This window comes from Drosophila novamexicana, unplaced genomic scaffold, assembly GCF_003285875.2.
Source record: "Drosophila novamexicana strain 15010-1031.04,08,12 unplaced genomic scaffold, DnovRS2.1 tig00000308-arrow-arrow-pilon, whole genome shotgun sequence".
Taxonomy (NCBI): Eukaryota; Metazoa; Arthropoda; class Insecta; order Diptera; family Drosophilidae; genus Drosophila; species Drosophila novamexicana.
The window spans coordinates 1668567-1683089 of NW_020824799.1; the positions used below are offsets into that span (position 1 = coordinate 1668567).

Consider the following 14523-nt stretch of genomic DNA (forward strand, 5'->3'; position numbering starts at 1 on the left):
CAGTAATATCACGCGACTTGGAAAATCGACTGGACAGGCGTCTCCCAAAGAGACTGCGAATTGGAGGAGTCCGAAAGGGAGGGTATCTGTTTCAGTTTCAGGGTATCTGCTAGTTGGTCACTCCCGACACAGTCCTTCCATATTTTTATGTTATTTAAATCTAACATTTGGCTGTGGCTTTTGGACAGACAATATAAAATGAGAATGTGTAGTTAAATAAGTTTGCTATCAACGCCGTCACACGCTGTCCAGTTTGGCCAGCTTAAGGACATCCCTGCACACCGTGCACCTTTGTCCTAGACCAAGGCTTAAAGGCGAGTTCGTCCCCCAGCTGGACGCTGTCCAAGTAACTATAACATTTAAGCAGCTTTTCGCAAGTTGTGCGCCATTTGATAGCCACGCAGAGTGCTTGAAAATGAATTTTATATAAATGTATTTTTATATACACAAATGAAGGAGTTTGCGCTAGAAAAAAGGCAAGCATTTTTATTTTTATGGCAGCCAACTAACAAGGTTCACTGACAGCTGACTAAATCATCTAAGGATTTGCGTTTATCACAAGCCAGCCAACAGTATGTGCCGCGCCTGCCCGCTTGCCTCCATGTCCAGGGGCACCTTTGGCGACAGGAAATTGAAAATTTCCACAGCAGCAGCGGCAAGTGAGTGCGTGGCATGTGTGGCATGTCAGCGATTCCAGCGCAAGCGAACCCAAGGGCCAATAACATTTACGCTAATTTGATAATCTGCACACGCACAAGGGTTGTGCCGGGGCCAAAACATTTGCATAGCCAAGCACTTGGCCAGCTGGAGTGGCAGGAGAGCCCATAACAGACCCAACGCACCTAATTGGCTGCAATGGGACCCGAGGGAGTTCTCAATCTAGCTGACCAGACCGGGCCGGGCCGGGCCGGGACTGGACGCCCGGCTGCTGCCCATGGCATCTCCCACTGCGAACTGTTTCCAATCCCTTTCACATTATCAGCGCGTTATCATCGCATTCTTTTTACTCTTGAGCGCGTCCGGCTTCTGGCTGGCAATTCTCTTGCGGTCAGCGAGTTTATTATTTCGGCTTTTATTTTATGCTGGCTTATCTGTTTTGTTAATGCTCTTTTGTTGTTGTTATTTCCTTAGTTGTTGTTGTTGCGAAAGCTGTTTTTGCCACGCTGGCTCAAAATCGTCTTCGTAATCGCTTTTACACGCTTGACTTCAACCCGAATTAGCTGCGGGCTCTTACATAATTCATTTGTTGTTGTTGTTGTTGTTGTGGGTCAGCCAGATAAATAAATTGTATCTAAATACAATTATTTGCCGAACTTCACGTTTGCTTGCTGTGACGAAGCTTTGTGCTAAAGTGTTCAAAAGCAATTGTCTTTACTTTAAATTTAAATATTTTAAATAAAAACATAACTTCTGAGATATGTCAGTATAATGAACTTTGGCCTAATGGTTGAACATAAATATTATTATAAATATTTTGCAGAAGTTACGAATTAATAATATAGTTAGTTAATAACATAGTTGGTTAGTTAACTTACATATGATTATTATTAGCAATTATGCTCCTGCTCATGTGCGCATTTATTCAGCACAAACGGATATTTTTCCGCCCACTTGTCGTATGCGCAATCTGTTCCCCCCTTCACATGCATATTTATAAGCTACTCATACGCCCCAGGGGCATGTGTTTGCTTGAGACGTGTCTCTCTCTCTCTCTCTCTCTCTCTCTCTGTGTGTGTGTGTGTGTGTGTGTGTGTGTGTGTGTGTGTGTGTGTGTGTCTGTGATTTGGTGTCCTGGTGGGCGACAAGATTTATGCCTGTTTTCTTTTTCTGGCATCCAGCATTTTAACGCCTGCAAATTTGCTAATTAATTAGTTTAAATGTGCACAGCGCAAATTGTGTGGGATATGGATATGTGTAAAGCAGAAAATTAAAGATTTCAAAATTTCAAAAATGGAAATGTATGTAATATACAGAAGAAGGAGACTGGAAAGTTGGAGATTTGAAGTTCTTAACGCAGATTCTCCAATCACCCGCCTAGGACCTTTTTCCCATTCCTAGAAATCGATAAAAATCGAAGTCCTGTTTTATTGGGCATATATTGTAGCTTATAAAACAATACACCAATTATGGTGTTCATAGATCGAGAATATTTGACTTATTGGATACCCGCTCTACGCAAATTTGAAAAGAAACCCGCATTTTGAATGCTACAGTCTTGGGCTTTACTCTATACGGAAATGTTTGCTTCCAAAAATTGCAAAAAGATTGGGCTATAAATTTCCTATTTCCCATAGTGCGTTTGACGGGTATCTTTCAGTCAGGCACATCCGACTAGAGCATTTATACTTGTTAAATTGATACGTAAAGTATCCACAGATCGGGAATATTTAATGTGTTGGATACCTACCCCCGCTTCCATAAATGTATGCCCTGAAAATTAAGATAATGATTGGGTCATAAACTTCCATTAGTGTGCATGCATATTTAGGGTCTATTCCAGTCGGGCACACCCGACTCGAGTACTTATACTTGTTAAAATTGCCAAGCTGATACTAAAGTAAAAATCCGAGCCACTTGTTTCTAACCACAAAACCCAAACCGAAAGCCCAACACAGCGGGTTGTAATTAATGTTTTTATGAGTTGGCAGCCCCAGACCCTTAGCGATAAAAAACGCGAAAGCGAAACGCGCGCGTTTTTACACGCATGTAATTTGTTGAACAGCTAAAAATAAAATAAAAACACGTGCAGCCCTTTTTTGTTTGGGCCTTTTCACATACTTCTGGGCCAAATAAAAAATTAATTTAACGCATGTTTTTCATGTGGCGGGTCTCGCGTATAATGAAATTGATTTAAGGCTATTAATGCGAGCACTCGGTAAATTCCTGGCTGGCGCTGCCTAAGTAAATGTTTGGCATTTCATAATGTTGCTTCAACCTTTAACGTCAATTTTATGCAAATTATGTTATTTCTGCTGCGGCTGCTGTAGATTTGTGGCCAAAGAAGTTAGGGGCGTGGCTGCAGCCATGTAGCGACGGGGCGTCGCTGTAAACTTTTTTTTCAAGTGGGTCTGGGTGTTGTTATTGAAGTTTTTGGGCGTCTCGCTGCCTGCTGACTGCTCACTGCTGACTGCTGACTGCTGACTTATTCAATAAGCCAAGTTGAAGTATGCCCCATGGCTGGTAGCTGTGGTACTTGTTGTTGCTGCGGCTGCTTAAGTAAATACCGTGTGCCTCGTACGAGTGTATGCAAAAAGTGCAAATAATAATAATAAAGAGTACTTATTGTTTGATTTATGTGTCTGTGTGTGCACAATGTAACCGAAGGATGAGCAAATGGGCCAAACTTTGGTTCAGAGTCTTGAACTGCTGAGCTATGAGAGCCGGCCTCAATTTTGAGCAAGAGGGGAAAAAGCTTACTAAATGAAATAAGTGATTCCCTTATGTCATAAATATCTGATCTTAATTAACTGTATTTACTTTGTGGCGCCTGTCAAAATCGAAAGATCTACCACTAAATAGCTTAAATCTATAAATTATACGAACTGGTAATCATCTTAGAAACATATAATCGTTTTTGTATAAAATATTTATGACAATTTCGAATTGGCAAAATTAACAGCCCTTTTCTTGAAGCTTAAAAATGCTTAAAAATGTATATCATATTTTCTTAAAAATTAAAAAAAAAAAAAGGTATATTTCGCCTTTCTATGCAATTCTCATAAATTTAAGTATGTTCTATAAGATGCCAAGCTTCCATTATGAGAGAACTTAGACAGGCGCACAGGCTATTTCCTACCTCATTTTTCTTCATATTTTTTATACAACGCTCACGTCGATCCTTTAGAGATTTCAAATGACCAATTATCTATAATTTGAATAAGGCAAATTTAAAGCAAATAACTGTTTTCGCAGAATACTCTGAATCGGATATAATATGTCTACATAAGAATATTATATGTATGTTGATCCTGAAACTTCAAAAGGCGAATTATTTACATACTGTGTTAGTCGACTGCTTAATTTCGGCTCACTGCACTTTTGTCTAGCTAAGATGTTAGCTTACTTCCTCATACCCTCTCTCTCGCGCTTTCTGCTTACCTTTCTCTACCTTTCTATCAGTAGCTAAGCCCTGCCATCAGTTGCTACTGATAAAGTCACCTTTATTTGTCAGTCTTAGCCCAACTGGCTGTCATTGCTCGATGAGACGAGGGCACGTACCATCCACGCCCATTGGCATTGTCCAACCTAAACCCGAAGCGTTAAACCGCACACACCTATCATGATGTTGTTGCTGTTGTGCCGTCACCTCCAGAACACACACACTCACACACACCCACCTAGCCATCCATCCGTGGCCAGGCTGCAGTAACAGATCCAGGACAGCACGCGGCGGCTGGCGCTTGCTAAGTGAGCCATTTATCTTCGCAGGAACCTCAAGCGCGACACAACAACAGCCAACAACAACAACAACAACAACATTGGCATTTCCTACACGCGTCATCCAATCCAGGCAGACGCCATCAATGCCGTACTGAAAATAAAACGATTTATATGCCGCAATACCACGCAAAGCAAAAGCAACAACTACACGACATTTCAGCGCATTTCGTTTTCGGTTTCGCCTTATCCCAGGACACATCAATTGAACAGCCGCAACAACAACAACAACAACGGGGGCAACATAGAAGTAAATGAAACCCCCTGGAACAGAGAGAAAAAAAAGAAGTAAAATCGAAGATTGCTATCTTTGACGGCTTGTTTTCCTGCCCCACAGCCGACACCGCCCGCAGTGGGCGGGGCAGCCATTATGTATTGGCGTTGAAACAATTTGAACAGCCATCGCGGCGAGCGTCTCCGCCGTTGTCGGCAAAACAAATGAAAGGAAGTCGTTTAAAAGTACAAACGGACATTATTTATCGCTCAAACCATTTAGTCGCCGAAACTACCCGAAGAGCATAAAAAAGAAGCTGGCCAAAAGCGTCCCAAGTAGCCCCCTCCCAGTTCTGCCTCCACCCGTCGCACACGCGCCCAGGCCAATTGTTGTTGCTGTGTGTCTACTTAGTTGTAATAAATGGAAAACGTTGGGTCCAACAACTGCCCCACAATGCGCTGCATTTAATTTTGGACTAGCAATTGGATTTTAGCCGCAGCTACTAAGACAGGGATGGAGACACTGTTGGAACCAGCGCGAGTAAGTGAGAGAGTTGATAGAGGGAGGAGTCCGGCGGACTCCGGCGACCAAAATCGATTGATTTCTGCTTGCTTAAGCAGTTTTCGATAGATCCGGATTGTTATCCGGAGCAGCAAGTAATTTACAGTTGGCTCTTCGGCAATCGGAATGAGCATTTGCGGTGCCGAAAATGAAATGAGCTTTGCTTAGTTATTTACGGATAGATATTAAGCAATTGCGGCAGAGAAGTATAATTGACAAACCTATTTCAATCATTGAACACACTTTTGGAACTTGCATAAGCAATAGATATCAAAATGAGAGACTTAACTTTTTGAACTAAAAGCTATTTTTACGAGAAATCCTAATTTGGCTCGAATTTATAATGTCGAGTCTTTTAGACAGCTTAACGTTTATCTGAAGTGAAAGGAGCAGGCAGCAGGATTGCAAGCTGAAGATACATTTTAGGTGGTTCGGTTCAAGGTTCAAACAAAGAGTTCAGTTCATGTATCTGATTTTCCTACTATTGATAAGTTAGTTATCGCCCTATTCGATCGGGATCTCTATAATGCTAATTTCAATATTTATATAGAGCATATAATTTCTGAATTTGAGAGTATGGAGTAGCCATAAATAGAAAATTAATTTACATAAAATTCATAAATTATTTGTTTTAACATACACACAATTTTGTGATTTGCAGTAAATGATTTCTCTGCTCTTTCTTTTCAAGCAGAAGAATTAATATTAGCATACACGCACCTTGCACTTTCCGTTGCATTTGTCGCTGTTGCTACCCCTTATGCCACACGCTGTACTCATTACCCCAATGTGTTGGGGGAAACCGCATGGTAAGCCCATTCCCAGCAGACAGGCATCCGCATCTGCCCATTGTAGACGCGAACAGACAAACCTCGGGCGTCTTATCGCCTTAAACCACTTTAGTGTCAGCCATGATGACAGCGGTCGGTCCAGCGGGGACTAACTGTGAACATTGTCGCCTTTTTTCTAGCCGCCATCGTCCTGAATCCTGTTGCTGTTGTCGTTGTTGTTGTTGTTGTTGTTGTTGTTCGTGTGGGCTGACCATTTAACGGAGTGGCTGTCGCAGTCGTACCATGTTGTCTGTTAACATGCCCAGTGGTCTTGTCGACACTGCGATAAAAAAAACACAAGCACACACACACACACCCGCTCGGAATTTAGGTTTTTGGCCATAATGAGGGTGATTTTCGTATTTGTGGTAGATTTGTCCACTTAGCAGCATGACCACGGCGAGGACTTGGTTTTTGATGCTATTGCAATTTGCCGGCCTCTGGACGTTAAGGCAAATCATTTGTACATTTTCACAGTGGATTAGCGTAGGCCTGTTAGCTGGTCTTGGCTGCTCCTCCTGGCTGATAATGTTAATAATTTGTATATATATCCATTTATTTATTTTATGTTTTTTGCCTATTTTGCGGCTAAGGCCATCATCATGATATATGTATTCGCCAGCATGCATGACCATGATTTGCGCTAATGAGCGAGATACAAATTTCCATTGTTCCAACGCGGAGGCTATGTCCAGGCAAATGTTGCGGGCGTTTTGGGTTTTAATTGGCATTTCTGCTGAGGCGGCGTCAACTTTTTTAATAAAAAACCAAGAAAAAACCGACAGGAATTTCCATTTCGTGTGCATGCAAATGAAATCCCAAATTCGGGACAGTTTCACTCCATTCAAATCCAGTTGATTTTCATTACCAGCAGCGGACAGACTCAAGTGCGGGTCCGCCAAGTGGTGAAATGTGTACACTATTGTCTACGGATTTTCAATATTATTTGCTGCGGTCTCCTGGTCCCGCAGACACCCCCACAGACACGAAACAGCAAGGAGCTGAACCTGAATCTGAACCTGACGCAGCGCTGTCTTGGGCTCATTGTGCGACAGTCGAGGATGTTCATTGTAACCGATTTCAATTGGGCATTTTATTTTATATTTGAATTTTAAAATTCCTTCCGCACCGGCGACAGCAGGCGACAGGAAAATGGACAATTTGTGTTTGTGGCAATTGATTGGCAAATATTGTCCGGCCAAATGGCCAAGGCGAAAGGTTGACTGATTAATACGCAGCGACAGCAAGTCAGGAAAATATTTCTTTTAATTTATTATTGGAGCTCGTCGGATTAAAATCAAAAAAAAAAAAAAAATGCAACAAATTTTGTCAATATATTTGTTGCTTTTTGTTTACTTCAATACAGCTCAAAGGAAGTAGAAAATGGTACAGATTAAGATTTGTAAAAATGACAACAATTAAAATAAATTCGTGGGAATCAAGACGAAGTTTTATGTATACATTAATTACAGTTTTTGGATCACTGCATATTAAGTTCCTGACAACTTTTGCCAGATATAGCTTGATAACCTAGGATAACATGTATCTAAAATTTCTTTGAAAATTTACCTATTTTTCCATACTCAGATTTGAAATATCTCAGAGATTATTAGAAATAACACATTCGAAGTATATTTTTTATAGCTCAGATACATTTTTGATAACTGCACAAAGAATTATGATGTTGCATATGTGCGAATATTTAACTTTTATTATATTACCTGTACTTACTTACAGCTTTAAATAGACTATCCGCCATTTTTACAAAGAGATACCGATTCTCAGGACTTCCAGTAAAATCGATCTTTAGAGGAGCTTGTCTTTATTCTAAATTTAAATACTTTTGGTCTAAAACTATCGCAGATAGATAGATATAGCAATAGTCTCAACCCACGGGTATAAGAGAGTCTATATACCAAGACTCAAGTATCTAAATTTAAAATGGTTTAGCGGACAGTAGAATGGAAGGTCGAAGACTATTGCAAAAAAACAATATAATATTTTCTCTTTGTTAACGACTGAAAAGATACATTTTTGTATTTAAAGATAGCCCGATAGTATGCATCTGCTTAATAAAAGAAACTATGTTTTTGCTTGTTAAAATAATGTTTGGAGTTAACTTTGCACTTAGCTGCTGCCAAGTTGACATGAATGACAACTCATCCATGGCCATATGCACCATTTAAGCGCCTTTAAGTCGACTATAAAAAAGTTGGGCAATTCGTAAGTCGCATGCAAATTACAAGCAATAAAACGAGGCACGTCGATGCTCAAGCAAACTTTGGAGGCTAAGAGCCAGAGATACTCACACAAAATGCGACGCCCCCAAGCCAAAGCGATTATTCTTTATTGTTTAGACAACGATGGCAAGAACAACAGCAACAGTAACAGCAACAACAACAACAACAACAATAACGACAACAATAACGACAACAACAACAATAACATGAAACAGCCGCTTGTAGCAATTCTCACATCATACGGTTGGCATTGAGATTGCGTTTTGGTATTGGAAATTCCCAAGGCTGTCATATGTAAGCACAGCTAGACAGGCACAGAGTAGGAGACACACGCACGCACACACATATTGGGAATATGTAAATTTGTCACCGAGCAAACAAGAAAGGAGTGAAATAATCATAAAAATGTCAAGTCAGACAACGAGAGCAGCTCCCTGCTCGGAACAAAATCCTGAATTGAATTTTTATCTATTGTATAGGCAATAAAGACACATTGTCAGTGCGCCTGTATAAAATTATTATTATTTACTTTTGGGCGGCTGCGGCAAAAAGTTAAAGAAAAAAATAGAAGGGCTCAACCGGGATTTGAACCCGGGACCTCTCGCACCCAAAGCGAGAATCATACCCCTAGACCATTGAGCCGCACATGATCAAAGCAAGCTTAAAACTAATTTTATATTTTTAATCGCTGCAACAAACTTGTAGATACATCTGGCATGCATCATTTATTTTAAATATCAACATTTAAATTACGAATGCATACAACTCCAGCCGGTTTATTTATATTGTTTCTTTTGTCTTGCTCGTTTTTTTAGCTGAAGCGTTCGCCGCTGTTCGAAAAATTTGTTTTTGTTTTTGCTTTTATTAATTGTAGGTTTTAATATATTTTACCCTCATCATTTGGCCGTTGATTTATTGACTTTTAAATGGTGCAGTTTCTCAACACGCAGCTGACTCATCAAATTTGTTTCGTCTTCTCCTTTTTGGGCATGCTTTTAATTTAATTTGAAAACTTTTGCCTGCCCATTTGGCGCATTAAACCCTTTGACCTCCACGCAAAAAAATACGCTGTGCAAAACAAATTAAAAAAAAAAAAGACAAAAGATGCACGCTACAAATTGCCACGCCCTCGCAATTGCCCACACTTGCGTGCAAATGCAATTAACTGGTCTTTCATTTTAAGCCAACCGAAGAAAAAATCTTAAACTAAAGCTGCTAAGTTACCTAATGCTGTCTAGTCGAGTTGAAAAACTTAATTGCTTTATGAAATTTGCAAAGTAAACTTTTTTGTGTTAGTTAAATTGTTGAAGATTTACACAATAATACAATATTATATTGGGTTACATATTTATATTCTATTATTATATAATGTATTATTATGTTGTATTATCATTATATGATTTTCATATTATCAGTAAGTGTACCCCTAACATTTTAATAATGTTCAATTTTATCAAAATAATTTTTGATTTTATTGACTAACTACCTATATTCTATATTAATTCAGTAATTAGGAAGAGAGTGTTCTTCCAAAAAACCGGCTCAGGAAAATGGGGATGAGCTGGGCGCGGCTGCAATATTATTGGGTTGAGTAGGAATTCAGCTTGGGTACTCTAGCTCTAAAAATATGGAAATGATCGATTTTCGTGGTTTTCTAGCCTTCAAATTTTCAATAGTTCTTAGAACACAAAATGCGAAGTAACAAAATACCCGACTAACAATATTTGATAAATAAGAAATAAAATTGACTTAATTATGACGTTGAATATGTATTGATAGCAGTTTAATAAAACTTAAACTGGCCCTAATTTTATTGATAGTACTTGGCCCTAAATATAAGCCAAATCATTTTTTAAAGATTATATTAACATTAAAGGTGCTTAGGTAAAATAGTGTTTAGAAAAATCGAATATTTATCTTTGCATTTTAAAGCCTTTGCAGCTTGTGTTTTGTTGGCCTTGTATTTTTTATTGTTGCCAGCTCAAGTTTTGTATCGTTATAAATCACAAAACTGAATCCAAGGAAGATTTATGAGCTGCTAAATATGCCGAGGGGAGGATTTGAACTGGCCGTTTGCGAACTCCAGCGATTTCGATGGCAAAGTTTAGCCTAACTTTGTGCACATATGAAAATTCAAAATGCAATTATCATATATATTTTAAATGTATGTATAGATGGATCTATGCTATATAGCACATGATGCCTCTTAATGTGAATGTATCTTTGTCGCTGTTGATTTTCACTTTCGCAGATAAACAAAACAAGGTCCTAAATAAACACAGAACGGTCAAAACAAGGAGAAAAAGTTTTTAGAAATAGCCCTGACAGGCAAAAAACAAAATTTGTTTTTTAATTGAAAATTAGCAGCAATAAAAATTGTATTGGCAATATAAATGGAATAGAATAGGTTTCTCTACTTTTGAGATGGAAGACTACACTGAGGTATGTTTATGTATTCCATTTGTGGCAGTATATGAATTGTGTGCACCTCAAGTCAAAGATTATGAAAATTATTCCAATTAATGCCCAAGCACCTTTTTTTGCGCCAAGTTCTCGGGTTCCACTTAAAGGCCATTAACCATTAAAAAAGCACAAGCAACTTTTACACTTTGCGTGCCAAAGGCAACAAAAGCCAACTACAACAACAAACTAACCGAAATGCCAACCAAAATAACAACAGCAACAACAATAACAACAATAACAACAGTAAATAGAGTTTTCTTTATTTATTTTTTCAACAACTTTTTACCTTTTTCCAACTCATTTTCAAGTGCCTCGCTGAGCGCCACTTAGTTTGTTGTTGCTACTGTTTTCGCAGTGTTCTTGTTGTTGTTGGGAAAAGCCATTAGAAAAAGGCTGCTTGAGTGTTAAATGGGTTTGGGCCTTGGGTGCTTGGATGGGGCTAGTAGCATTGTTTTTGTTCGACTAAGTCAACAAGGTCGAGGGTTAATGAAAGTTGGTCGATCACTCAAGCTTCCAGCTCCCGTGGCCATATACTTGTGGCACAGCTTTTTTCAACTCTAGATATCTAATAAGCACATGAAGGTGCAATTATATTTTCGAGCAATTATATTTACGAGCTAGAAGAGAACTTAAAACTTAATACCCTCGTAGACAGTTGCCTTACAGTTCTGCCAATATGTAGTGAGCCTCGTAAAATAGTAGAAATCAATGTATTTGGCTATACATGAAACGACTTTGAGAGCGATTGTTTCTATAGCAGATATATTATAGTGGTTCGATCCGGCCGGCTCTGACATAATATGGAGTCGGAGACATATCCTTCAGTGAGCAAATTATTACACTCTCTACAAGGTTTTAAAAATGTTATTTACTATACGAAGCGATTTCGTTGAATTTGTAGGTCAAGTCGAGTCGCTTAGAAATCGTTTGATTCAGGTGGTACCATTTCTAAATCCATATCCATACATACTCCAGAACTATCCCTTAGATTTGAAGACTTTTTAAGATGTTTAAAAGGAAGAAAGAAGTGTTAGAGAAGCTCAAAATGAAAGTGAAACAGAAAATTCGCACGTCCAAAAGCATTGCAATTAAGAGTTCATCAATTTTTCCTATGACTTCTTATTATTAATATAATTTATTCTTAGCAGCACATATTAGGATTCTTGATATTAAATATAAAAATTTAAATTAAAACTTAATCATAGCGTTGAATTTCTCTCGTTTTTGTTGCTTTAATGCCTCGTGCTTCTTGCGTTCGGCATTCTTGATCAGAATCTCTTGAAATTTGCGGCGTGTGGCTAATGGAACGCCTGTGTTGCGTAGATCTAACTCTTCGAGCATTTTGTTACAGTTTATGATCTTCAGCAAATGCTTGCCAAAATCCTATCAAAGGCAAATTTGGGATTTATGAATTTATTGCCAGTGTGAGCAACTCACCTCGCCCAGATAATTGTTTGATAGATCAATGCAGAGCAATGTCTTCTGCTGGCATATCAGTATCATGAACAACTTGGTAATGCTTTCGCTGATGAAACAGCTGCCCATGTCCAGTTGCCTGATGGGCATCAGCTGCAGCGTGTTAAAGATGGCAGCGGCGCCATCGCTTTGTATGGGATTCAGGCGTAGCACGAGACGCTGGAGGGGCACATGGGTCAAAGTTCGGCTGAGCGTGTAGGCGCCCTCCTCCGCTGGTTGGAGTGGAGTGGAGGTTGACCATTAGCTAAAGAATTAAATATATCGATGTGTCTACATACTAATTTTATTGTTGGTCAGGTCGAGGACAGTCAGAGTGCCAAAGGATTCCTTGCCGCAGGTTTCAAGGAAACAGCGTATGCCCGCATCGCCAACGGCACAGTGCAGCAAGGATAACTCCTTCAGGTGGTGACAGCCCTTGTCCAGGCTATGTGCCAGAAAGCGCAGCTGATACGACAACAACTTCGTATTGTGCAGGCTAAAAGAAGGAGCTGATACTCGGATACAAGAGATTTGCGGCCTCGACGAAGGCAAGCCTTACCAAAACTTGCGCAGCTCGTAGCATTGGCTAAGTCCCTTGGCCAACAGCAATATGTCACGGGCCGTTAGTTGATTGCAGCCTATTTGGTAATTGATGCCCGCTGTCTTCGTGCTGTAGCTCAACCGCAGTCGGCGTAAGTCCGGCAGATTGCTCAGCAGGTAATCAAGCGGAATGTGATCTGTTGTGGATGGGTTGACACACTATGTTATTGTTGAGCGCATTGTAATTTAATGACAATGTTTGCAATCCTTCAAGTTTTTTTTAATGACACTCCTTAAAATTAAGTGATGCATGAACTCAGCCTGAATAATATTCAATAGGAGTTACATTAAACAATCTGTATAAAACTAATTTAATTTGTTTACGTATTCTTTTTTTTTAGGTCGTAAAGTTAAATCTTACTACCTTGATGCCTCGTTTCCACTCAGAGGAGTATTAAATAAAGATGGTTTTTTGAGATGAAAATGTAACTCTCAACTTATATTTTGACTTTTTGAAAGAGCGGGATACGTCTTTTGAGATTAATCGATTGAATCTGGAACTTTCTGCTAACCAATCTTGGACCTCATTTTCCGCTATTTTTCCACTCTTGCGGGTGGAATTTACCAAGAAAACTCAGCGTGTACTTAATGACAAGAGATAACAATTCAGCCTCCTTTCTTTTACCTTGTTTGGCTCAGAGTCGATCTACAAGTTATATATTTCACAAAATTGGATGAAAAAGACAAGGGGTGAATATATTATGTGAATTCGAACAAAGATCGTTCCAAACGCTTGGGGGAAATTGCCAAGCACCTCATCTCTGTGCATCTTCACCACATCAGATAGCTATAGTTAACACTTCAGCCTTAACTTTTTGGGCTGTGCATTGATCCACAATCAGTCAGTCAGTTTCATATACAGAGATTAGGGTATACAAACTCCACTGTGTCAACAGGCACTCACCATTGCTCTCGCTGCCTGGCGGCGGGGGCTGTAACAGATTTATCTCGAGTTGATTTATGTACGCCGCACAGATGTCCAAGGCGGCCTGCACATTGCCATCCTGCTCGTAGTCGCCGGTTTGCATATTTTCAATAAACTCCTGCACATGTCGCTCCATGTAAATGTTAATCCTGCATTGGCGCCATGCGCCAGCGCAGCTCATAGCAGCGCCGCCAGAAGTAATCGTCACGGATGTGAGAGCTGAGCAACTGCAGCGGCAGCTGCGTATCCAGCTGGCTGAGTATATAGTTACGGTCCTGGCGTCGTCGCAGCTGACGGTAGAGCGGCAGCTCTGGGAACAGACAGTCAGACAGTTGTCATCTTGGGTCTTGTGGACTACCCTTACCATTCCAATTGCTGACGATGGCATCGAGCACAAGATGTCGCAGACTTTTCGCTTGATTTGCTTGGCCTTCGTCGGTCTCGGGCTGGAAATGGTCCAATGATTTACTATTGACTTGGGGCAGCTTGACATCCTTGGGATTGAAATAGGCCTTGAAGGTGTCAATAGAGACGGTGCTGGGGAATTCGCAGTATGTGAAATCCATCTAAGGACTTGTCTGCTCCACAAACAATAAACATTAAACAACATTTGTTACGAATAATTACATGGCTGTGGTTAGTCATGGAGACGGGAAATTGTTGCCCGGGCAACTTCTTGTTTGTTTTCAGTCTAGTATTGGTAAACTTTATATAAAATACCATTTCGCAGCAGTCGCCGATTGCAATCGAATCTCAATTAATTGCGGGCTCTTAGAAGAATCAAGCTTATATTAAATA

General features: G+C 39.8%; 1 protein-coding gene and 1 non-coding gene across 2 annotated transcripts; both read right to left on the reverse strand.

Annotated features, from left to right (window-relative positions):
• Window positions 1–8852: 8852 nt before the first annotated feature.
• Window positions 8853–8924, reverse strand: Trnap-ugg. The gene has a single exon. It is a non-coding gene; the product is annotated as a tRNA-Pro (tRNA).
• A 2967-nt stretch (window positions 8925–11891) lies between these two features.
• Window positions 11892–14291, reverse strand: LOC115759531 (dynein regulatory complex subunit 5). Its single transcript, XM_030700481.1, is given in 7 exon segments — window positions 11892–12128; window positions 12183–12433; window positions 12500–12696; window positions 12760–12937; window positions 13705–13874; window positions 13876–14035; window positions 14090–14291. Coding segments are annotated over 7 exon segments (1353 nt in total). The 3' UTR covers window positions 11892–11933.
• Window positions 14292–14523: the final 232 nt, after the last annotated feature.